The sequence below is a fragment of the Lutra lutra genome, chromosome 1, assembly GCF_902655055.1.
Source record: "Lutra lutra chromosome 1, mLutLut1.2, whole genome shotgun sequence".
Lineage (NCBI taxonomy): Eukaryota > Metazoa > Chordata > Mammalia > Carnivora > Mustelidae > Lutra > Lutra lutra.
Genome location: NC_062278.1, coordinates 135,535,236 through 135,561,501, shown reverse-complemented (window position 1 = coordinate 135,561,501; position 26,266 = coordinate 135,535,236). Strand labels below are relative to the sequence as shown.

At 41.9% G+C, this 26,266-nt stretch overlaps 1 protein-coding gene across 5 annotated transcripts in view; it reads right to left on the bottom strand.

Moving 5' to 3' along the window:
• Nucleotides 1-26,266, bottom strand: part of OXNAD1 (oxidoreductase NAD binding domain containing 1) — a 37,167-nt gene that overhangs the window by 5,680 nt on the left and 5,221 nt on the right. Inside the window, exons 2-7 of one of the 5 annotated variants that reach the window (XM_047737553.1) lie at nt 24,777-24,932; nt 24,162-24,248; nt 22,895-23,021; nt 22,325-22,388; nt 9,968-10,074; nt 2,924-3,065 (exon numbers count right to left, since the gene is read on the bottom strand). In XM_047737553.1, the coding sequence (XP_047593509.1) occupies nt 2,924-3,065; nt 9,968-10,074; nt 22,325-22,388; nt 22,895-23,013 (432 nt within the window). In that variant the 5' untranslated portion in view covers nt 23,014-23,021; nt 24,162-24,248; nt 24,777-24,932. The remainder of the gene's footprint in view (nt 1-2,923; nt 3,066-9,967; nt 10,075-22,324; nt 22,389-22,894; nt 23,022-24,161; nt 24,249-24,776; nt 24,933-26,266) is intronic. The other 4 variants (XM_047737537.1, XM_047737545.1, XM_047737527.1 and 1 more) reach the window with 4 other exon arrangements.

Here is a 26,266-nt window from a genome sequence, read left to right as displayed (position 1 = left end):
CCACTCTAATGGCTTAATAAGACAAATCCTCAGGAGGAAAACAGCCACCTGAGAATGGCTCCAAGAAAATCTGACTTCATAAGGGCTGTTTGCAACTTCCACCGGCCAGAGTGGAGCAGGCACTACAATTAAAATGTGCATTCAAGCAATGCCACTTGGAGATTTTTTACAGCCTCCAAGAGTAAGTTCCTTCATTGAAATGCCAATGAGGCATGAAACCAAGCAGGGGGCTGTGGAGCAGCACCAGGTCAGGTCACATGGGCGGCAGATAACCAGAGGGAGCTCCATGGCCCTAGGAGCCGAGATGGCCAAGCTCACTGCAACCCTGGGCAAGGGACGCACGGAACCCTTAACAGTCCCACCCCCACGGCATTTTTTAGAGGCTCAGGATACAGCCTACAGACAGTAATGGGTGGAAATCCAAAAAGAATCTAAAATGAATGAGGCAGATGAGGACACATGGAAGGAATGACTCAGAAGGTCGGAGGGTAAAAATGTGACAGGACACACTTAGAATGGAAATGCTAAGGGAAGCAGCTGCCTTATTCTGAACAGATACAACTTGACATGTAAACCATAATTAGATTAGACATTTTTGTGCCCCTGTAGATTTAAAAACCTTTTATTTTATTTTTTAAATTATCTTGCAGTAAAACTTGCTTGGGGAAGCAGGGGAGGGAGTATAGTTCTGTGGATTTTAAGACACACATAGATATGCCTACCTCCCACCAAAACCAACATACAGAATAGTCTCGTCACTCCCCAAACCTCCCTCTGCTTTCCCTCTATGCTCACACCTTTCCCTACCCCTAACCCTTGTTAACCACTCATCTGTTTTCCATCCTTGTATTTCTGTCTTCCAGAGTGTGACAAAAATGGGATTATGGAGCATGTAACCTTTGAGACGGGTTTTTTTCCACTCAAGATGTGGCCTCTGACACTCACCCAAGTGCAGTGCATCAATGGTTCATCCATTTTTACTGCTGAGTAACAACACATTGTATGAATGGATTACAACTTGTTTATCCGTTTACCTCTTGAGGAACATTTGGGATCTTTTCAGTTTTTGATAATTATGAATAGAACGACTATAAGTGTTCAAACACAGGTTTTTATATGAATAAAGCTTTCAGTTTCTCTAGAGTAAAGATCCAGGAGCAGTATTACTAGGACTTCATGATAAATGTACTTTAATTTCATACAAAACTACCAAAATGTTTTCCAGATTGGCAGCAGTATCTAGCACTCCTGCTAGCAATATAAGCTATATAACAGAGTTCCAGTCACTCCACGTCCTTACCAGCACTTGGTATTGTCAGGATTTTTAACTTTAGTCATTCTAATAGGTGTGTAGTGATATCCCACTCTATCGGGTTTTAAACTGCATTTCCCTAATGGTGGTCAACATCTTGTCATTGCTTACTAGCTGTCCTTATATCCTTTTTAGTGCAGTGTCTATTCAGTCTTTTGCCCATTTTTAAATTACACTTGTTTCCATTCTGCTGACTTTTGAGAGTTCTTATGTATTCTGGATATTACATATCCTTTGTTGGGTATCTAATGTGCAAACAACTTTCTCCGAGTCTGCAGCTTGCTTCTTAACATTCTGCTAACAATGACTTCTGCGAAAAACGTTTTAATTTTTATTAAGTCCTGTAAATCAATCTCCTCCTTTACGGATCTGGCTTTGGGTGGTCAAGTCCTAACACACCTGCCCTCAAGTTCAGAATATTTCCTATGTTTTCTTCAAAAATTGTTATAGTTTTGTGCCCTCTACTTAGGTCTACAACCTATTTTGCGTGAATTTTCAACATATAGTAGGACACTTAGGACAAAGTTGTTTTTTTTGCATATGGATAAACAACTGTTCTAGCACTGTCTATATGCTGAAAAGGTTATCCTTTCGCCACTGAATTTCTTCAGTGCTGTCGTCAAAAATCAAATGGCCATATGTGTGTTGGTCTACTTCTGACCTCTTTATTCTGTTCCATCAATTTTATGTGTCCATCCCTTTACCAAGACCACACTATTTTGATTACTGTAGCTTTAATTTTAAATTTGAGCAATGTGATTCTTGCCACTTTATCCTTTTCCAAAACTGTTTTAGCTATTCTAGTCCTTTGCCCTTCCATATAAATTTTAAAATCAGTTTATCTATAGCTACACTCTTTGTACTGGTACATTCCTTTCTGGCAAAGGAGATAAGAAGATGGGATGGGATGGGACGGAGGTTGTTGGTAACTACAGAAGGCACACTCTAGAAATAAAAGGGATGGTCAAAAACTAGGAAGACAATTGATTTGTGCTGAGCTCATTCCTTGTTATCAGAGTTCTCGGAGGTAACGAACAGTCAGCTTATGTGGGATTGTGTCAGGTCCCATGGTGAAACATGAGTGAGAAGTCACAAATGTGGATTTCCTGCCAGGATCCCGTGTGAACAGCTCTCCAGAGAGGTAAAAGCACCATGGATTTACCCGCACTGAGCTCTGGGCACAAGCGGGATGTATTCAGAAATCAATACCTTTCAAATGACAGAACAATAGTTCAATTCCTCTTACTTAAGATACTTAGGGGACAAAATAACCCGATTTATAGATTTACCATTTATAAGACATACAGAGAGCCAATTTAAAGAAACTTAAAGTAAAATGTTTCAATACTAAAGTAGTATTCAACTGAACACTGGTAACCTAGAAGATATTTTAAGATCCCAAAGTATTTTTGCATCTTCCTTAAGGCATCAGAAAGTTTCTGCTTCTTTGACCATTATGGAGTCTGAGTTCTGGGTATGGGGGAGCTCACTGTGAGCATGTACCCCTCCCATTCAAGCCTAGGTTTCTTGGGTGCATTAAGTGAGTTGAGCACAAACTTTGTGGGTAGGCAGAGATGCCCAGATCTCCAAGTTTAAACAGGTTTTGCTCACCTGATTGTGAATCCAGAGAGCAGGAGGGTGGTTTGTATATTTCACTGCCAATTCTATCATTCTCTCTTCTTCCAGCAGTCTGGGACTGGAGCATATTGAGAACCCACCAACCACTGAGACTCCTGGGATAAAGAAATCAACCCTATAAAGAAAGGCAAATAAACTGAAAGTGGGCAACAAGATAACTAAAACTGACAAACTTTAAGCTAGTTAAGAGAAAAGATAAAATTAGTAAAATCAAGAGTAGAAGAGGGGACATCATCACCAACCTTATAAAAATAGAAAAGGTTATTACAGGAATTCCATGAACAACTGTATGACAAAAATTTGGGCAACTTAGATGAAATGGATACATTCCTAAAAGACAGAAGTTACCAAATTGGACTCAAGAAGACACAAAAAAAATCTTAGACCCCTAACAAGTAAATTGTTTTAGTTAATTTCAAGACTTACAGAAAGAAAAGGATAGGCATCACTGGTGAATTCTACCAAACATTTAAAAATGCTAATCTTTTATAAACTCTTCCCAAAAAACCAGAAAAGAACATTTACCAACTCATTCTATAAGACCAGTATTACCCTGCTACCAAAACCAGACAAAGATATAAGAAGAAAAGAAACTACAGTTCAATAACCCTTGTGAATATAATGCAACAATTCCAGGAATACTAGGTTGGTTTAACATCTGAAAATCAATCAGTGAAATACACCACTTAGTAGAATAATGGGCAAAACCTAGGTACCAACTCAATAGATGCAAAAAAAAAAAAAAAAAGGCATTTGGCAATATTTAAGACCCTAACATATAAAAATACTCAACAAACTATGAATAAGTGGGAACTTCCTTAATCTAGTAAAGGACATCCATAATATATCCAACATTTAACGGAGAAAAGCTACAAGTTTCTCCCCTTAAGACAGAAACATGACAAGGATGTCAGTTCTTACCACTTCTTTTTAACACTGTACTAGAGGTTCTAGCCAAGGCAATTAAGCAAGAAAATGAAATAAAAGGTACGAGATTAGAGAGGAAGAAATTGCAGATGACATGATGTTGTATATAGAAAATCCTCAGGAGGGCACCTGGGTGGCTCAGTTGGTTAAGCGACTGCCTTCGGCTCAGGTAATGATCCTGGAGTCCAGGGATCGAGTCCCGCATCAGGCTCCCTGCTTGGCAGGGGGTCTGCTTCTCCCTCTGACCTCTTCCCTCTCATGTTCTCTTTGTCTCTCATTCTCTCTCTCTCTCTCTCTCAAATAAATAAATAAAATCTTAAAAAAAAATCCTCAGGAATCTATATCTACTATATCTACTATAAGGATATTAGAACTAACAGACAAATTCAAATAGTGTTGCAAAATACATGAGTAATAAAAATCAATTGTATTTCTATACACTAGCACTAGCAATTAACAATCTAAATATGAAATTAAGAAAAATAATTTTATTTATAATAGCATAATAAAGAACAAGACAACTGGGAATAAATTTAACAAAATAAATATATAAGACTTGCAAACTGAAAAATTACAAAACGTTATGGAGAAAAATCAAAGAAGATCTAAATAAATAAAAAGACATCTAATGTTCATGGACTAAAAGAATTATATTAAGATGGCAATACTCTCCAAACTGATCAACAGAGCCAATGTAATACCTATCAAAACTCTAGCTGGTTTCTTTGCAGAAACTGACAAGTTGATCATAAAATTAATATGGAAATTCAAGGAATCCAGAATTTAACTATAATCTTTTTAGATTTGTATCTTGTCTGAAATGAGCAGGAAATAGAGGTGGCTGAGTGGCTCAGTCAATTAAGCACAGTACTACTAATGTCTACAACACAAACATCCAATCTAGATGTTTCTGTGCCATCAAAGAGCAAAAGTATCATTTATCCCCATTTTGTTTTCATGTAAGCCAGGAGGCCTACATGAAAATCACACTATGTTCTCTACTGATTTGATTTATGACCTTAAAAGATGTTCTCTTCTGATCTGTGGCCTTAAACATCTGGACATTTTCTGAGTCTTAAAAAACCAGTCTGGACTGGAAGTGCTACAGAAAAGGTCCCCAGCATACTTTTGTCTATAGTCACTTGATTCTTGTGCTCGCTTCGGCAGCACATATATAGTCACTTGATTCTTTTCCACCAATATTTTTATTTCCTTTTTTTTTTTTTAAAAGATTTGATTTATTTATTGGAGACAGAGAGAGCGAGCGAGCCCAAGCAGGGGAAGCAGGAAAGGGAGAAGCAGTCTCCTGGACCCTGGGATCATGACCTGAGCTGAAGGCAGGTGCTTAACTGACTGAGCCACTCAGCCACCCCTATTTCCTTTTCATTTCAGACAAGATATAAATATAAAAAGACTATAGTTAATATTTATTAACACAGTTGCTGTATGCTCTCAGAAGAAATAGAATAGTATCTACACAGCCTCCATGTTTAAAAAAATAAGTTAATCGATGAACTACTCTTGCGGCTTCATCTCCTGAACTCTAGTGCCCTCTGCTGCTTGATGTTGATCAAGACCATTCTCTCAGGTGAGTGAAAGGGGATCCTTCTCCAGTAACTTTGGAAAGCAACCTTTAAAAAAAATAAAAGGACTCCTTCATTAAATGCTACAGAATTCAAATGACATAAAAACTTCATCTGAATGGATTTAAGAAAATATGCATGATACATATTTAATGAAGCATCTGTGTAAGAAAAATTTTAAGTTTTAAACACACACACACTTAAAAATGCCCCTTGCAAGATTAGCATCTTGAAGCCGAGAGCTGAGGCACCTACTGCACTCTCAGGTGAGTGTATATTAGAAGAACTGGGAGGAAGAGCCTATTTCTGTAGTGAAGCCACATATCTATATCCAGCTGTGACCCCAGGCAGCCCCGTCCCGCCCACAGATGCCGCCCAGTGCCCAGTGCCCAGCACACAGCAGACACAGAAGTCGCGGCCGAATGTCGATGCTTTACCATGAGATCCTAAAACTCTTTAGTCCTCAGCGTGAGGCTTGGAGGCCCTGCCTCATCCCCTGGGCGCACACCACAGACAGCTCCTGCTCATGATCTACAGGCACCGCTGTCGGTGCCGGAGGTAGAAATGCCAGCATGTCTGGATTCCTGCCCTCAATAAACTCACCCTAACAGGAGGAAAACTAACAAATGTAATTACATGGGCTCTGACAAAAATCTGCTTGGAGGACAGAAAATGCCCATCACTTAAACCTATCTGGAAGAACTGGTACTTAGTGTAGATTTCTTCGTAGCTCCTACATACGTGATTCTGATTTTATCAGGAAAATACTAATAAAACCACTATTTTATTTTTTTAAACATCTGCTTGGAAAGCAGAGGAAGAAACAGTCAATACTACCAGGCGAGCAGGGATTAACAAAGACTTCACAGAGGAGTCTTAAAAGACATACAACACTCACCAGACAAGCATGGACACCAAGGACTGCGGCACTGTCTCTGTGCTGAGAGACACGGGGCTGTCACATGTGAGAGGCAGGGCTGCCGAATGCAGCCATGTAGGTTAGATGCTGTCTACAATGCAGCGGCCCTGCTAGAGGGAAGGGGTAGAGTCCTTTTTCTCTAATCTTACTCCTCTCGTCTATTTCTTCTTGGAGTCCTTCTCTCAGTCACTTTCCAACATGAAAACTATGTTCTCTCATCTTAAGTCAAAGACCTTGCTCTTTCCAAAAATGCTTTGGCCTTGCTTCCTTCCCCTCAGTGCCATGCAAGCCTAAGTGTCGAATGCGTACTGACTAAGCAGGAAGGGTGCCATCTTAGTGGAGATGCGCACTCATCCACTACTATCTGGCCTGCTGCGCTCCCAAACAGCAGGGGAACCGGCCAAGGAACTAAGAACTGGAATCTGTCCCCTGGGCCTCACCAGCACAGATGACTTAACTGAGTGAAACACCAGCTATAACAAAAAGCAAAAGCAAACTAATGAAGTTAAACATTAGGCATTGTGTTAAACACCTGACATATCCCAAGACAAAGGAATATTACTATTCCCTCTTTAAAGACATGGAAACTGGGGCGCCTGGGTGGCTCAGAGGGTTAAAGCCTCTGCCTTCGGCTCAAGTCATGATCCCAGTGTCCTGGGATCAAGTCCCGCATCGGGCTCTCTCCTTGGTGGGGAGCCTGCTTCCTCCTCTCTCTCTCTGCCTGCCTCTCTGCCTACTTGTGATCTCTCTCTGTCGAATAAATAAATAAAATCTTTAAAAAAAATAAATAAATAAAAAATAAAGACATGGAAACTGAACTCAGAGAAAGAAACCACCCACAACACAGAGCTAGAAAAGCCAGCATGTGAGTCATGTGGTCTTCAGAGAACTAGGCATATGACACTGTGGTAGAGACTCCCTCAGGGGATGGACCCTGCCCACAGCAGTGAGCTCCACAAGAACGCTGAATCTGTCAACCTCAGGCACGCACACACTACGTGAGGACTGCTGGTGGCACTCTAGCCCCAAGAGAGAATCCCAATCTTTCTATTATCAGGAAGGAGAACTGATTAGGTCAAGAGTGGGACTCATGAAGGACCTACATGCTAGGCAGTGGATCTACTGGTGATAAAAACCTAAAAGGTTTAGTCCTGCTCCTAGGAGCAATGGTTTTGAGGGAGTACCCTCTTTCGACCTTTCTCTTTAGATTGGATTTCTTGAGTTCTTGGAACTGGTTTCCCAGTATAGGAACTAGACCCCTCTGTATAGCACAGGAGGAGCCCCAGAGGCTGATGTCTGGTCTATACTGAAGGTGTTTACCTGGAACTCTGTGCCCAAAGTTCCAGAACATTCATTCACTTATTTAGAGGCCAGTCTAGAGCCTCCCCGTCAGTCTGGCAGGTGTCAGAGGCGGCCAGTGGTCAGGAATTCAGAGACATGAGATCATGGTCCAATCTCTGACCCCAAAGATAAGCCCAAGAACAACCCTCTTACCTCTAGTAGCACTCCACTCCAATAATCCTAACTGTACCAGCTGCCCGGAAGCTACAGCCATACTGTCTCTCTCTCCCTGACCCTTCCTTTCTTCCCCAGAATGCCATATGGAGCTTACTACCAAGCTGATGACCTCAGAGAGCACAGAGTGAAAGCCATCCCAGCAACAGCACCGAAGATGCAGACATCACCAACCCAAGCAAATGGCCATTCTGTAACCAAGCAGTCATATACCCAAAGGAACTTACAATCCCCAGAGCCACACACTAAGTCAGTGGTAAGGGAGCAATCTTTAAAAAGGGGACATTCAGATGCCAGGAATGAATGCTGATGCACACCTGACAGGGAAAGGTCAATCGGTACTTAATAGCCAGAGATGACCCTCGAGACATCTGCCCTCTGGAGCAGGGTCCGTCAGGCACATTCTAAAGCCAGTCCCGACATCAGTGAGATTACCAAACCCATTCATCGATATGGGATATAGAACACCAACCCTGAAAAATTTTACCTTGAGGACCACAAGGGAACCCTATTTGTTTCTGTATCACTAAAAATACCACTATATATTTTTCTGATCGGGTAACTGCAGTTCGCAAGAGCTAATACACTTGCAGGCCCACCAAGGTAGCAGCATTATAAACCAGCGCCCGGGCCTTCTCTAATCCAGAGTCTTGGTGCAATCCAGAGCCAAAGGCCCAGAGACAATGCTGCGCACGGGACCCAAACGCTTCCACAGAAGGGAAGTATGGAAAGACAGATCACTACAATTAAAGTTTCCACTTTTCAATGGAATAACTGCTTAACTATTTTTGAAGGGTAAAAATGTTGCCCGCCCCCCTAAAACAGCCCAAATGCATTTAATATGTATCACTGAACATGTGCAAAGATTGCAGTAAATTGCCTCACAAACGCAAATTAGTGCAATCAGCATCTTGTTTTCGAGTTCTAAATTCAAAGGCAAACTATTAACACAAGACTGCTCTCTCGCTATTATCACACATCCTCCTCCTAACAAAACTGCATTTCCAGATGGACTGCCAAAATTAGTCAAGTGACTCCTAAGAAACACTACCAAGATTGACACGCCAGAAATTCACTTAGAAATGAATGCTTTATTTAAATAAAGGAAACATACACCCAAACACACCTTTCCTAAGGAAATACAAGCTGCTTTCTTTACAACTCCACTTGAATTGCAACTTGGTAAGGCCATTCGCAGAAACAGTGGGACAGCTGGGCCTGTCAGTATTCTGACCAGTCCCAGACCACCCCATTCAGCAGGGAGTCAAACCGGGCAGAATCAGGAGCGTGGTGCAGGTTGGGCCCGGTTGGGGAATCCTGATAATAGATTCAGCAAAAAATTTAAATACAACTCAGACAAGTAAGGCAGGAATTCAGTCGAGAGGGTGGTCAGCTCTGTGACCTAACTGGGCATTCTTCTTTCCAGGCTGCTGTGTTTACTCTCTATCTGACACAACAACTAATTTTTAAAAATGTATCCATCCCCAACAACAAATAATCAAGCAGATTAGATTATTCCAGTGCATTCTATCATAGCAACCATTTCTGAAGAGCATAATCATCAGTTATCAGGTCCGTGGCTCAGAACTAAGCTTTTTTCAATCTACAAAACTGAAGGCAGCAATTTTCATCTATGACTGAGAAGGTCAAGGGCTCAAAACCAAGGTGAGCTCTGGGGCAAGGAAGGGAATCAGATTCTCCATGCCGAAAGAAGGCTCCTCCTGAATGGGGGTGGTCTAGAATTCCTATTCCTCAGGAGAAACAGCTAGCCACAGTCGTCCTTTCCAGAAGAAAATATAAGCCCTTCTAGGGGCACCTGGGTGGCTCAGTTGGCCGGGCATCCAACTCTTGGTTTCGGCTCAGGTCATGATCTCAGGGTCATGGGATCAAGCCCCACATCCGGATCCGCACTCACGACAGTCTACTTGAGATTCTCTTTCTCTCTCTTTCTCTCCAACCCTCTCTCCCTCTTCCTGCTCTCTTTCTCTAAAGAAATAAATAAATAAATATGCCCATGTAGTTGACAGCACCTTCTTGAACACACAAAACTACGGAAACAGAAAAGCCACTTACCACTGGCCAGCTTTAAAAGAAAAGTCTTTATCCTCAACAAGCAGGCGGAGCCTCTTCACAGATGGCGACTCCTTCGCAGCCCCACACACCTTAGCAGCTGACACGACCTAGAGCCAAGAGATGAACTGTGGCTGAGGTTAGTGTGTCTACACACCAGGAACAAATAGTGGCTTTCTGGTAACTAAGGTTTGTTGAAATCTACAAAGACGTGATTTTTGGGAAAACTATAAAAAAAGGAAAAGCACACTTTGCTTTAAAATGCTGCCCACCACCTGGTGAACAAATTTAGTTATAATTTAATTATTTTTGAGAGACTTGCTATCCTACTAATTGAATTTTATTCTGCAGACAAAATTCATCTCTTAAAGGGGCTGTTTAATAAGTGTTGGTTTGTTGAGCATCTAGTATGTCCCATGTACTGGGCTGGGTGATCTGGAAAGAGCCTGGGGGAATGGGAGCCCTGTGAACCACCTGCCTAGCGGGAGTATGTATGACGTACATAAAGTGAAACCCACTGTAGGATATGAGCTTGTGTGTGTTCTGAGCCTGCGAGAAGTCCAGGACTAGCAAATTTCAGAAATTACAAGCAAGCACTAGAAACTTTTTTTTTTTAGCAATTTCACAGTCTGTTGAATCTAATTATGGACAACAAATTGGGTTGTATTCCCTATGTTTTCGTTTTTTTTTTTTTTCTAAATCAGTGTTGATTATCTTTGACAAAATACAAATAATCCACAACCTTTGAACAGTATCAAAACAGCCCTTCACTACACATAGCTTGAGAAGCACTATTCGAAACAACATACCTGGTTTCTAGAAAATCCTAAAGTGTGAACTAGGCTCTCTTCAGTGTCATCCACACCTCAGCATCCCCCAAATTCAAAATGCCTCTACTTCCTCTTTCCTTTTAGTTTCTTCCTTCCTTTTTTGTTTCTTCTACCTTTGAGTTTTTCTTCCTCCTGAAATCTGGAGTATTTTCATGACAGAGGAGAAAAGACAATATGACTCTTTCCCCGACCTCTGACTGCCATTCAACTCCACTTCTGGAAGCAAACAAAAGCAGTAGCAGGTGACCAAAATACAGTCATTCTCCTCAGATGGTGTCAGCTTCACTCTTTCATCCAAGCGTGCCTTGGAAAGTTGACAAGATCAAAGGACCTCACACCCTAAATCTGGCTCCTTCAGCCCCTTTCTCCAACAGGCCTAGGTTGAATCCAACTACCAGTGGGAAACAACTTATAAAAACCCACTGCAAAGTTCTCCAGATGGTTGGTGGTCTCCCTCACCGACTCAAAACATCTCTGGAAATGTCTTACCCTTCTCTTGCTCCCATAAAATCCCTTGCCTCTCTTCCTCTGGATTTTTGCCAGTCTTCCTTCTCCTCTTCCTGAGAGCAAGTGGGTTGGTGTCCACACCGAGCTTCTTCCTGCACTTTTGATCCTAGTCTTGCCCTCCCTCTCCGAACCTACTCCCACCGGCCCCTTCCTTCACGGTAATGATTCCTCCCCTTAGACCTCCTGTTTATCAGACACGGTACCTACTGCCATTTGCCTGCCCTAACCAGTTCAATGACAATAAAAAGCAGCAGCATAGTGTGGCTGCCAACAGCACGGGCTCTGTCACCACACTGTCGCACACTGCCTGGTGTGTAATCATGCCCCCAGCACACACTTAGCAGCTGTGGGCCTCTGGGCACATTACCTAGTCCCCCCTCGGCTATAAAATAAGATCAACACCTGTATCTCAGAGCTGCAGGGAGGAAGTAAAGAAGTAATACATGCAAACCACTTATAATGCTGCTGGCTCAATGTTGGTTATAATGTATCTTAATGCATTCATTATAATTAGCTTATTAGTGTTTATTATGTTATATTATACATTACCCTATATTCATATATTGATATCTATACAAAACTACCCCAGGGCTGCCATGCAGGCCCTCACGCACTGATTACTGCACACCCCTGGGGGCCTATTCTCATGAACAACACTAAGCACCTATAAAGTACAATGGTCTCGTACCACATCCTAGCTATTTGCCAGAACAGACTTCAAAGCCATACTGTCTTTAAGCTATTTTAGAAATCTTGTCTTTAATCTCTGGCTCTACTGATACTTCCTCATTCAACAGAATCTTCTCCATCCATGACACTCTTGGTCAACACAGCTAACTGGGCTCCCACTCTACAGCAACAATTTCTAAAGTGCATGGACACCTGCCTGAACAACCAAACTCAAATGTCCAGGCTCCGCTCTCCCCCTCCCTGAGCTCTCTGCGCTCCATACTTTTGACTTCCTTCCCTCCTGACACATTCTCCTTGCCTGGGAGAGCTTACACGGAACTCTCCAGGTCTCCTCCTGCCTCTCTGACCTGGTCCTCGCACTTCAATGGCCTCTCCCTCTAAACTGCCTCGTTCCCACGCCCTCTCCCACCTCTAGGCCACAGCTCTCAGGTATTCTCAAAGCTACTAACACTCACCCCAACTCATCGTTACTTTTCTGGCTATCAGGCCCACATCTGTGCTCCCCTGTGAGTAACAGTCAATGACTGAGGAGCGTTTATCTCAGGTGTATTCTAGGTGCGGGCTTAAGGGTCTCATGGACACCAATTCATTTAGTTCGTAGGAATAATTAGATTGTATCCCAACGGATGCTGCTACCCTCCATTCTGAATGAGGCAACAGAAAGGTTTAATACTTGCTCAAGATCACTCAGGAATGGTTGAGTCAGGATTTGAACCTAGGTAAGCTTGGCCCCTTATTCACGTGACAGTCCCATCCCAATGGCAAGCTCACTTATGTGTCCAACGAAATCCACCATATTCATCCCTTCCACAAACATTCCCTGAGCATGTGCTGCCTGGCACTGGAGACGCAGAGATAGGGTCTCACAGAATCAGCTGCTTCCCCCCACCAGGATTTCCATTCAGTTCTTATCCTGAACTCAAGAGTCAAATCCATTTTCAACTGGTGCATGTATACACGTAAATGTACACACACACACACACACACACACACACACACAGAATCTTTGACTCTCTTCCAAGCATCCTGTCCCTACCATGAACAAGTTCCACAAATTCAGCTCATGTCTTTTCCTCCCCATGCTCACCCACCGGCATCCTAAGCCAAGAATTTCTTCTCACTTGAACCACTGCCTTAGCCTTCCTGTCTCTCTCAAAGCAGCCAACAGCTAAATACTGCTAGTATTCTGACCTCACTGAGTGACCCTCCAGCTCAAAAACCTTCAGTGGCTAACACTCAACTGAAAAAAAAAAAAAAAAACCCACAAAACAACAACAACAAAAAACGCTAAATGGCCTTTGTAGCTTGACCTCTCTTGTATCCTTAGGCTAGTGGTTTACCAGCCAAGCTGGACAATCTGCTGTTCTCAAAGGCACCTGACATTTGCCGGCCTCCCAAAACCCTACCTAGGTCATTTGGCACGCACCACACTCTCAGCCCTGTCCCTCAACCTCCTACTCACCCTTCCAGGTCCTAATCAAAGACTAACCCCTGCCTGACTTTTTCCTGCTTCTCTCCATCCCCTCAATTCTACCAATAAAATGTTTCCATCTTCTTATCATACTTAGCACATCTTAATGTAACCACCAATCCTCAAGAACCTCTCTTTCCACCACATGAGACTACAAGCCTCCCAAGGTCAGGTACAAGGGTTCAATCTGCGTCTGTATGAATTCCCCAGATCAAGCACAATCCTCAACACATGCTGAAGATTGAGTAAATACTTGCAGAATGAATGAAAACTCTAACTAAGAGTCACTTAAAGTTAGTTTCCTGAACAAAAATTAGACGTTCAGGAACCTTTTGTTGTTTAAGAAGAAAAGGAGGGGTAGAGGTAACCACTACAGAAAATCTAGATTCATGCTTAACACTGTGAGAGAGGAAAGGGAAGGTGGAACTTCTTCAGTAGAACAGGAATCTTCCTTCGTCTGCCAGATACTATTTCAAATACCTTATTACAAAAACAAGTAATAAGATGCACCAGAGGACTCTCCATTATGTTATTGCTCTTATTTTTCTTAGATATACCAAAAAAAGTTTATTGTATAAACATTTTCTTTCAACATAATAATCTGTAAAAACATAGCCAAGAGCTAGATTATTTCATTTATAACAGTTTAACTGGCATCTGTTGGATTCACTGATAAAACTAGACAACTTTAAGAACATCCTCAAGAGTCACCTGGGGGCAGGGAAACCAACATTCATAATCACTGAGGGGGAGCCAGGCAGAGGGGCACAGAATTTCAGCTGGAAGGTCAGCATGCTTCAGTCAATGAAAATGAAATCAACAATCGTTTGCTAATGTTCAAATATAAAATTCAGTGAAGAAAGGAAAGAAGTTACACTTTCTATTAAAAAGTCATATTTTCACTGAGATAGCCTCTATGAACAAAAATGTTCCCAGACGTTTTATGCTTATTGCTATTAATGCAAACGGTAATACACCTGTTGTGATCAGTCCTACTAACCTGGGCAAACTGCTCTAACTGGTCACACAAAATATGTTGCATGATTCATTATTTTTTAACACATGCCTTCCTATTAATACTTTATTTTATTCAATTAATGCAAATCTACATACTACATAAAGAATTCTAATAACGTAGATTAAAAACATTAGAAAAATCTTTTTGAAGGGCACATCTTTATTTTATTCTGGAGCTAGTTTCATATAATTAAGATCTGTAATCATGGCCCTTGTTATATGCCATTCTTTCTTCATTTTTACGAATAAGCAAAACATGATGGAGAGACTATACGTTTTAACATTTGTATTTGTTCTCATGCTTAACGGATCAAAAGATTTCACAACTGAAAACCTCAACTAGCCATGCCCTAAGTTAAAACACATGGCAGGAAATGAAGTTTTCCATAAAATAACATTTAGACTCTTCTACTGTTCAATAAAATAACAATAGGTTTGCCAACTTTTACTAGCACACATTTTTAATGGTTTGACGGAGTCAGCATCTAAAGGAAATTCCATCATACCGATTTTAAAAACTAGTTTTATGTAGGGTACTTTGTTGTTACTGTTGCTGCAAAACTCTCTGTGCAGGAAAGAGGTCTTTCTTTGGGAAACCTAGCTGGCTTCCTCTGTTCACTCCCATCCATTTGTTTGCTGTTTAAAAATGTAGACAAAGCCAGGATTAGAGAAAACCTTAAACAAAAATACCATTAGGACACAAAGGATTTCAGAGTCGAAGAAAATTTTAGTCATTATCCAAAATAGTACATCATTTTACACATAGGGAGATCAAGGCCCAGAGATATTCTTTAAACTGTGGCAGAAAACCAATGTGATGAGTAGGAATCTGACTAAAAGAAACTGATTTTACTGAAATGATTTACTGACAAGGGGAAAGATCACAAATTCCTGCCAACTGGATACCTTTGTAAGTAGCTTGGCCTGTCCACACCTTGTCCTGGCATGACAAATGGAATCTCCTTGCTCCTACCAAAGGCTAATTTGTCCCCCTGGGCTGAGTTTCCTCTCTGCTTTCTCCAGCAGTACCCTCTCTCACACATCACTCCTCTTCTTCCCTCTCCACAAGACACAGAGTTTCGCAAGCACGCCATCTTCCACTCACCTAACGTCAGCCGCAAACATCTACGCACAACTTACCTTGCGCCAGGCACTTCGTGTGCACTCATTCATGCATTCTTTGCGACAGCTCTAGAAAGCAGGCATTATTATTGTCATTCCCATTTTTTAAAAAATTTATTTATTTACTTTAGAGAGAAAGAGAGCATAAGCAGGAGGGGGCAGAAGGAGAAGGACAGAGACAAATCTCAAGCAGACTCCATGCTGATATCGGTGCCCACTGCAGGGCTTGATCCCAGGACCCCAACATCATGATCTGAGCCAAAACCAAGAGTTGGAGGCTTAACTGACTGCACCACCCAGGTGCCCCTCATTTTATATATTTTCTATATTACAAAACTGAGGTCCCAAGGCTAGTAAGTGGCAAAGCAGAGATTGGAATTCAGGCGTCAGGCCACTGTGCTTTGCTGCTTCTCAAAAGACAAACAAAACAAGACTCTCCCTTAATCCAGTTGTCTGGCCGTTTCTCTGCTCATATTCACATAAAACATTTTCAAAAGGGCATATAGCCCTGGCTTCGCTTCTTTCTCTCCCATTCTCTCTCCAACAAAGTCCAGTCAGGCTTTCACTCTAGCAATGTACTAGCGGTCATTCTGGTCACCCATCTTCTATTTTGCTATATCCAATGATGCCTGTCCACGTAGAGTTCAACAGTTGGTCACCCCTTCCTTAAAACCCTTTTTCCTGGCTTCCCCAACACCCTGCTGATTTCCCTCTGGCCTCACTGGTCCCTCCTTTTCTGCTGCACCTCCAAATGTTGACACATCCCAGGGCTGAGCTGCAGGTCCCTTCCCCTACTCTCTACAAGGCTAAAACCTTTTATTTCCAGCAGGGAACTCCAAACTTATATATCCAACTGCTAATTTGAATTTCCATTTCAAATGACACATCCAACATAAAACTCTTTTATCTCCCCAAGCTTCTTCCTTTTTATTATTATGGGAAATTGAAACATATACAAAACCAATAGAAACAGTATAATGAATCTCCACTGTATCCGCAACCCAGATCCAACAGCTGATAGGAGCTGATGAAACTTAAGGCTAATCTTGTTTCATCTCTAACTCTACCCACATTCCGTCCACCCACCCTGGATTATTCCAAAATTGAGCACTTTCTTTCCTCTCCTCCAAATCGTTCTTCTCCACATTAGCAAATATATGCATCATTATCTACTCAGATTATTCGAATCCCAAAGCTAGAAATCTCTTGGTTTCTGCTCTTACTGTATCCACTAAAGCCCTTTCATTCCCAGTCTGTGAATCCTATCAGCCCTTCCTCTGTCTTAGTTCCCCCCACCTCCACCCCTACGACCCTATTTGAAGCCACTGTGACTTCTCCTGTGACTGTGTCCTTAGCTTCTAGCTGGTGTCAAAGCCCATCAAAAGCTATGTTCTATCCAGCAAGAGGTGAGCCATTGAAAATATAAATCATATGGCATTTCTCGGCTTAAAACCTTTCTTCATTCCCCTCAGAATCAAATCCCAACTCCTTATACAAGCCCATAATAGTTTATACAACCTGGGCCCTGCCTATCTCTCATCCTACCACCTTCCTCTGAATATACCAAGCTCATTCCTGCCACCAAGCCTTGGCTCTTGTCTGTTCCTCTGCCAGAAATGCTGTGCCCGTGGCTGGCTCTTTTCCTCTTGTCTTGGCTCTGGTGTTACACACCAATTTAGAACAGCACCCCCGCCGCCAGCCAGTCCTGCCTCCCAGGACCCCACCTGTGTTACTGCCTTCAAGGATCGATGACCTCTGACATTCTCTGGCTGACCTGCCCCAGAATGAAGCTCCACACAGAGCAGTGGCTTTACCTGCTTCAGGCACTGCTGTAGCTGCTGCACCTGGAACAGGGCTGTGCACACAGCAGGTATTCAGAACAGGTCTGCCGGATCTCAAATAAAATCTATTTCATCAGATTAGATCCCCTAGGGGGAAAATGGAAAAGAGCCTTGCTTTTCAAATGGCTTAATTTGTTGAGCAAAAGTGTGTCTGTGAAAAGCACTGACACTACACATTTTATTTATTTTTTATTTTTATTTATTCATTTGAGAGAGGGAGAGCACAAGAGCACAAACAGGGGTGAGGGTCCGAGGGAGAAGCAGACTCCCTGCAGAGCCAGGAGCTCGAGAGGGCTCGATCCCAGGACCCTGGGATCATGACCCGAGGGGAAGGCAGATGCTTAACCAACTAAGCCACCCAGGCACCCCTACACATTTTAGACAGTAATAAGTTCTGGGTACTGCTAGGAACTGGCAGTATAGGCAAGTCCTCATTTTTCACGCTCCCACCTGTGCAGAACCACACAGTATACTCGCACTGTCACCAAGTTCCTTGAGATGGAGGCCATTACCATTCCTACTACAGAGTCACTCATCCAAGGCAGTACAGGTGATCAGCCCCAGGGAGGTGGGCGGCAGTTAACACTCGTTTCTTCTACTCAGTGAACATGGAACGAGTGAAAATGGAACATGGCCTCTGTGCCACCGGGACTGTGCTGGACCCTCTGGATCAACACTGGCATGCCGGGCCTTCCACCAAGGAGCCCCCCTCTCCGTTGGCTTCCACCCGGAGCAGGGTAGGAGCCATAGGCCGGCTGCCAGGACATCATACTACACGGCCCTGGGAGTCTCACCGCAAGACTGGGCCCAGGCCCTCCACAAGCCGCACAGCTACCTCTCAGAGATGGAGGCCTGAGCTTTCTCCCCACCATGCTCTGCTGTCAGAGCTGACAGTGTGGTAAGACTAATGCTGTCTACAGCTCATCCTAGACTGGATAATCTCTCCAAGACTATCTATCAGACACAGATAAGCACAGCAAATTAGGCATCAACTGTTAGAAACATTCCAGATTAAGGAGATACCTGCCCAGAGGCCCCCAAGTTGGAGAAAGCCATTCCAGCACCCAATCTTCCCAGAATGTGTAGGTAATGACTGGCAAAGAATTTTAAGGGTTCAACTCAGGACACAGTCCAGATCTCCAGCTAAGCAGCTCACCCCGCTCAAACCCAAGCCTCCACAAAACCACAGATCAAGCAACTATTAGCACTTGTCAGCACGAGGCCTATAGGACCCCCAGAGCTCTCTGTCCTAGGAGCCCAGCCATTTGACTTTATTAACTAACTACTGTGCCAGCCCCAACTCTTACCTTTCTTACATCATCAACACTTAAGTTTTGGTTTAGAACACAGATGAGGGTATGTGAAATTTATCTTCCATTGTGTTGCTCTATTAAACTTGGTCTAAATCAAGTGTCACATTGTTCTGTCATAGTAGAAAGAGAAACCAATTTGATATCAAAAATCTGAATTCAAGGCCTGAGGCCCCCACTTACTAAACAAGTCCTTCAAATGTAGGCCACAATGTAATCTGCATCAAAAACAGGGCACTTGAGAGAGTGAAACAGGATGACAGCCTGGGCAAATCAGGAAGCAGGGTCATCCCACCTAAATCTCTGAAATCTTCACTTCCTCATCCGTGAAATGGGGTGAGGACCCCTTCACCTCCCTTGCAGGGTGCCTGTGAGAATGAAGTAGCAACTTGTAACAATGCAGTGCTTTGTCAACAAAAAGGTAATGACACACAGAAGGCATTTCTGGAGAAGGCTTATTAGGCTTCTAAAAGAAGGAAACTAGTACAATTGAAAAAGGATCAGAGGCTTCTTGGCAGTGAACCAGGGGCATAAAATCAGCCTCTTCTGATGAGACTCCCACTAGAACATGAGGTCAAGGACTTTATGTAACACACTCAGTGCTGCAACCCTAAAACCTAGCCTAGTGTCTGGCATGTCTCCAAACAAATGCATTCGAATTTGTCATTTTAAAAATGCTTTCCTTAGCAAACTCTGCTGTCAAACTGAAGGACAGAGTCCGTCTTGCTCAGTGGGCCGGCCTTCTAGAGGCCAAGCTTGGAGTGACCCCTCCAGTGAAATCTTAGTCTCACTTCAACAATCCTTACAGCATTACATAATCTTACTTTTATCTCCTTGACATTTCTAAGGTTACCCAGACTGCTTATTCTTTGAGCCTTAAGAAAAAAAATCTGAACTTGAACACCAACAGTCAAATGTCATCCAATTCAGACCTCAGCTTCCTGCATCAGCATGACCTCAGGCTGGTTACATTTAGAGCCCCAGATAAGAAAGAAGCATTAACATCATAATATGGTCATTCAATAAATTCTTCAGGGGAACACAAGCCCGAACTAGGAAAAAACCTTTCTGTGTGGGTGAGTACTCTATTCTTTAGCCACTCCTGGAGGGGCAGCAGGGTCCTGAGGCCTAGGAGTCAGAAACAGGGCTGGAGCTTCCCTCAGGGAGAGCCACTAGCTTATCTCCTCGGCTCTGCTTCCTCTTTCATAAAATGCAGATGCTGTCCTGTTCTGAGGCTACCTCACAGACTTGAACTCAAGAGCAAGTGACATGCCAGGAGTCTTTTCTGTAAAGTGCACTTGCAGTACAAGTTAAAGGCCAGAGTGGAATGAGTTGGTGATCTATCCAGTTCCATTAGGGCCCAAGCTGAGATGCTATTCATTTCGGCCAAGTCCAAGGTCAGGCTCCTGCTGTATGGCTAGGAGCCATCCTCTGGAGGAACTGGGATGAGACCCCACAGACCTTATATACCCACTGAAGCTGTAGCCCAGACACCATCTGGCTTTATCCAGCTCCTCCCAGCTCCCATTCTGCTTGGGAGATGAGAAGAAATAAAAATGGAAGAAAAAAAGAATTGCAAATGGAAAATTCTTCTGCCAAGGTCATACCATGGGTGCATTTTCTGACTTCTGGACATTACAATTCTTAACTTTGCAATCACACTATTAGAGCTTACATTAACTTCCTGTGTAGTTCTCTTAAAACTTTACTCAGGGGCCCCCGGGTGGCTCAGTGGGTTAAGCATATGCCTTTGGCTCAGGTCCTGATCCCAGGGTCCTGGCATCAGGCTCCCAGCTTGGGGAGGAGTCCACTTCTCTTTCTGCCCCTCCCTCTGCTTGTACACACTCTCTCCCTCCCTCTCTCAAATAAATAAAATCTTTAAAACAACAAACTCCTCTCAAAAAACACCCCAATAGTTTCAATACTTTTGTCCTATAAAATTCTGAAATGCGATTCTAATTCAGGAATTGGCAAGCTATGATCCACAGGCCAAATCTGGGTATTTTGATAAATAATGTTTTACTGGAACATAGTCACTCAGATTTATTTATGTGTAATGTATGACCACTTCACACTACAAAGGCAGAGTTTCGTAGTTGTATCTAAGACAACATGGCCCATGAAGCCTAAAATACTTACTATCTGGCCCTTTATAGAAAGTATACCAAACCCTATATACCAAAGTATACCAAACATCAGAAAAGAATGTAGTTCAAGCTGGTCAAATAAACTACTTTTTCTTCAAAACTGGCAAGACTTCTTTTTTTTTAATTAAAAAAATTTATTTATTTATTTATTTATTTGTCAGAAAGCAAGAGACAGCGAGAGATAGAGAGAGAGAGAGCACAAACAGGGGTAGTGGCAGGCAGAGGGAGAAGCAGGCTCCCAGCTGAGCAAGAAGCCCAATGCAGAGCTTGATCCCAGGACCCTGAGCCAAATGTAGATGCTTAACTCACTGAGCTATTCAGGTGTCCCAAGATTTCACTTTTTAAAAGAAATCCTAAGAAGTCACATATTTACAGAATGAGCATTTTTGTATGTTGAGCAAACCAAAAAGAAAAAAAGAATTTTCAGATTTATCATCACTGAGGAAACTGTACTTTCCTCTACATCCATAAATCTATTACACTGAACTAATCTCAAAAAAAAAACATTGGCCTAAAACTGAATCTACAAACACACTACCCCTAATCCCAAAGCAATTTTCTTTAGAATTAGCTTGAAAAATGGGGCCTAAACAATAGTCTTTTACATTAAAGTATTATCTTACTATTAATACTAAAAATAAAATTCCTGCAACAATATGATGTCTGACCATGTTTATAGAAGTGTTTAATAATTTTCTTACTGTTTGAATACACAACAACACTAAGCTAAATATATCTAAATATGTGAAGAATTACTCAAAAAGCAAAATCCAATATCCAATTTATGTTTGTAAAACAAAATGGGATTACTCACTGAGTTAAAGGGTGAGGATCCTTTATTTCCCAGCCCTTGACACCCCTTCAGGTGGTAGATTAGCTTTCTAGGGTCTGAATATGGTGGAAAAAAATCTGCACATGGGAAGGAAAACAAGAGCTCATCCACCTTCCTTTCTCAGATGTTAGTGCTTTCTCCTCTGATGAATAAGAAGTTGTTCTAAAGTAGGGATAAGAACAAGGACTTTAATCAAGACATGATGCCAAAAGAAGCAAACAAATAAACAAACAAAAAAAGGAAAAGGTAAGCTACTCATAAAATGTAGGCTGTCAAAGTTCTATCCTTACAATATAACCCTAAACACTACACATGTCCTGAGCGTAGGTCCCTCAGTTGCTGTTATACTCCCTTCATCAAAAATTAATCCATTTATTCTCAGTTTTAAAGGAAAAATGTGAGTATTTAGCTGCCAACTTTTCGAATCAGTTGTCATATGTCTTATCAGAAAAGTTCTGAACAAAAGCATAACAAACTTTCCCAGACTGTCCTTCAAAGGGATGGAGCTCATCTACAGCCTCCTCCATGAGCTGGTCATTAACTGTGTGCACTGTCAAGCCTAGAAAAACTTGCCATAGCCCAAAGATACAAACCTCCCGACGAACGACACTGGCAGTTCTCTCCAAGTGATCAGTTTTCCTTTTGGATTTCATTATGCTTTAATAGAAAGTAAAATTAGATTATTAAGTATTATCTTCATAAAAGTAATTAGTTGTCCCTGTAATATCATGATTATCCAAAATACACTAGAACATTACAGATCCTAGAAAGTGGTCAGTGACAATTTGCACATCTAACTCAAGTTTAACAGTCTATGGGTGGCAAGCATTATTTTTTTTTTTTTTTTTTTTTTTTTTTTTTTTTTTATTAAAGATTTTTATTTATTTGTCAGAGAGAGAGGAGAGCGAGCGAGCACAGGCAGACAGAATGGCAGGCAGAGGGAGAAGCAGGCTCCCCGCCAAACAAGGAGCCCGATGTGGGACTCGATCCCAGGACGCTGGGATCATGACCTGAGCCGAAGGCAGCTGCCAGGTGGCAAGCATTATTTAAGCAAGATGCTCTGCTATGCCTTCAGGAGTCTGATAAGCCTCCCATGACCATCAGCAGGTCAGGTCTTTGAATCACCTCAAATGAGCCAGAAACTCAAAGGGCCAGAAACCCACCTTGTCAGAGTAAGGTGGCGCAAAGCGCTGGTTGTCAGTCTCAGTGAAGCAGCCGGACTGCAGATGGTTCCAGAAGAGCTTCGCAACAACCCAGGGACCAAGACAGCAGCACAGGCCATGACACCTCCTGGGCAAACATAAAACTGAAGTTAAAATATTTTAAGAAAAAGTAGGGAAATACCAGACTATTTTAGGGGCCAGTGAAGAAGGTTTGGATTTTTGCTTGTAGTGTTATGAGCTGATCTAACAAAACAAAGCAGTTAAAGGCCTAACTCCACTCTGACAAAATTTCTGCCACTATTTAGAGCTGATTCACCTGATCTCCACAGTACATATATATGTAATTAGTGGTACCATCAAATACTCATGCTATTAGTTTCCAAAATCACTAACCAAGCTCATGTGACTAATCTTGTGCTATGATAGGAGAGTAGATTTTATAACTGCCCAATAATTGTACTCCACCCAAACAGCACCACATAAGTCTTTAATATTTCTTGCTAGACGAAGTGCAAGAAGCAAATCTTCCAAGGCCATGAGGATAAACTAACTACATCAATATGCAGGCACACAGATGAGCATCAAATACCACACCGAAAGAAAAGAGTAAAAGCTGGACTCAAAAAAAGCATATGTTGCATGAGTCCATCATAAAAAGCACAAAAACAGACTAAATTAATCTATCAAGTTCAAAATCAAGTTAGCATGTACCTTTGGGCAAGTAATAGCGGCAATGCTGTTTCTTAATCTGAATTCTGATGGTGTGGGTATTTTCATTTTGTAAAAATGCATCAAACCACATAAGATTTTTAGGGGATTAAAGATACTCTGTCCAGTACCATAGTGACAGCGATAGATACATGTCTTTATCCGTTTGTCTAAATCCATGGAACATGCCACACAGAGTGAAGTGAACTACGGATTCCGGGTGATTACGCTGTGTCAGGGCAGCTCGACAGCTGTCATGGATGGACCACTCTGGTGGGGGACGCTGACAATGGGGAAAGCTACCCAGGTGTGAAGGCAGGGAAAACATGGAAAATCTCTGTACTTAGGCCTCGATTTTGCTGTAAACTTAGAAATGCTTAAAAAAAAAAAAATTAAGTCTTAAAAAAATTAATTTCAAGCTGTCCAAGGATTTATGTACTTCTGTTTCAATAAAATGTTAAAAAACAAAACAAAACCAGAAAAATTACCCAACATTTAAACTTATAGGCTTATCAAAAAAAGAACTGATAGTAAGTCGGATGATATTTTTGGTTCCTACCATTCTGTTGTCCTCTGCCAATTTTTGAGTATTTGTCTCAGATGGTCACATTTAACATATTACACTGCCATATATAGTTGTCCTTTCCTATATTAGAGAATAAATGAAAATGTATATACACAACCTTTTTTCTGAACTTTTTGGAAGATACTATGTAAATTAATTGTAATAAATTTAATGTTAGAAAAATTCAAGCGTGTGCTTACGTTCCTACTTCATATTTGTTAAGTTAGTTTTTCATCGGAAAAATATTTATTAAGAGTCCATTATGTGGCAGACACTGGGGATACAGACATAAATGAAACGAAGACCTTCTGAGGGAGATTATGTTTTAGAAGACAGAGTCAGAAAACAAATAAAAGTAAATAATCAAGTGATATAAAAGTCAGTTATAACCAAGTCATATCAAAAAGCACTTTCTGACTAAAACATCTATTTCCTGTCACAGTGTGTCACAGCATCATTGTGGGTAAACATGCTACTCGCTTTTCTAAGAAATGAAAAAGCATAAGGCCTTTCACCTCATGTATGACTACTAAATGTAGTTTCTCTCCTTTGAATGTACTAAACTAAAAATGGGACATTCGTTGTTGAAAGAAGGAAGGCGAAACTTACTTTAGAAGTCCATGAGATTTTAGGAGTCATTAAGTATGTGGCTGGCTGACTGCCTGACATGCAACACTTTGGTCCTGGTATTATAGTGAGACCTTTGGATAGACAACAGTTGGAACAAGGGCGGTGTTTCCATATACTGAAATTCTCACAAAGTTCCTGCAATAGCAGAGATGATATGTAAGAACCATGTTCTGGGAAACCGTGAAAAGGCACTCTGGGCTGCAAAAGGCAAGGCTCATTACAATCAGCAAGCATCACCTCACAGCAAGTCTACTCTTCACCACCTCCTTCCCATCAATTCTTCCTCGTGTTTCCACTTCTCTTCTGATTGTGTCCTCTTAACGCTTCCCTTTTTCAGCTTCCTTGGCCTGTCTTTGACTCTTTCTCCTTATGATAACCTGCCCCCCCACCCCATGAAAGCCCAGAGCAGGGGCCCCTGGGTGGCTTAGTCAGTTAAGTGTCTGCCTTCTGCTCGGGTAATGATCCTGGGATTGAGCCCCATGTCAGGCTCCCTGCTCTCTCCCTCAAATAAATAAATAAAATCTTAAACAAACAAACAAAAAAGACCAGACCAATGGCTGGAATGATATAGTTACATGTCACTTAAGGCTAAGTTCCCTGATAAAATTGAACTGATACAGAGTTAACGTGATAACACTGTTTTGCTCAGTTTTTTAGGAAACCATTGCTAAAAAAAATTGTCCTCAAATAAGACACACTTTTTAGTGATTATGCTGTTTAAAGGGTCTACTGCTCAACTGAACTTGAAAATAAAGATGTCTTGGGGCAGGCATCTGGGTGGCTCAATTGGTTAAGCATCTGCCTTTGGCTCAGGTTATGATCCCGGGTCCTGGGATAGAGCCCTATATTGGGCTCCCTGCTCAGCAGGGAGTCTGCTTCTCCCTCTCCCTCTGCTTCTTCCCGCTGCTCATGCTCGTGCTCTCCCTCTCTCAAATAAATAAACAAAATCTTAAAAAAAAAAAAGAAAGAAATGTTAATTTTTTTATTAACATATAATGTTTTATTTGCCCCAGGGGTACAGGTCTGTGAATCATCAGGATTACACATTTCACAGCATTCACCATAGCACATACCCTTCCCAATGTCCATCACCCAGCCACCCTCTCCCTTCCAACGACCCTCAGTTTGTTCATGAGATTAAGAGTCTCTTATGGTTTGCCTCCCTCCAGATCCCATCTTGTTTTATTTTTTCCCTCCCTACCCCCACGACCTATCACCCTGCCTCTCAAATTCTTCATATCAGCAACATCATATGATAATTGTCTTTCTCTGATTTTCTTAAAGAAATGTTAATTTTTAAAAGCTGTTCTCTTTAAAACTCTAAAATCTGGTTTTTTGAATGCCAGTAAGCATAACCAAGAGTGCCACCTACTGGTTAAAAGAAGGTATTTTTATCAAATTGTGTTCAGAGGGCCCTCCAAAGCATTAAGGTATTAAAAACAAAATAAAAGGCAAAAATCTACCCATTT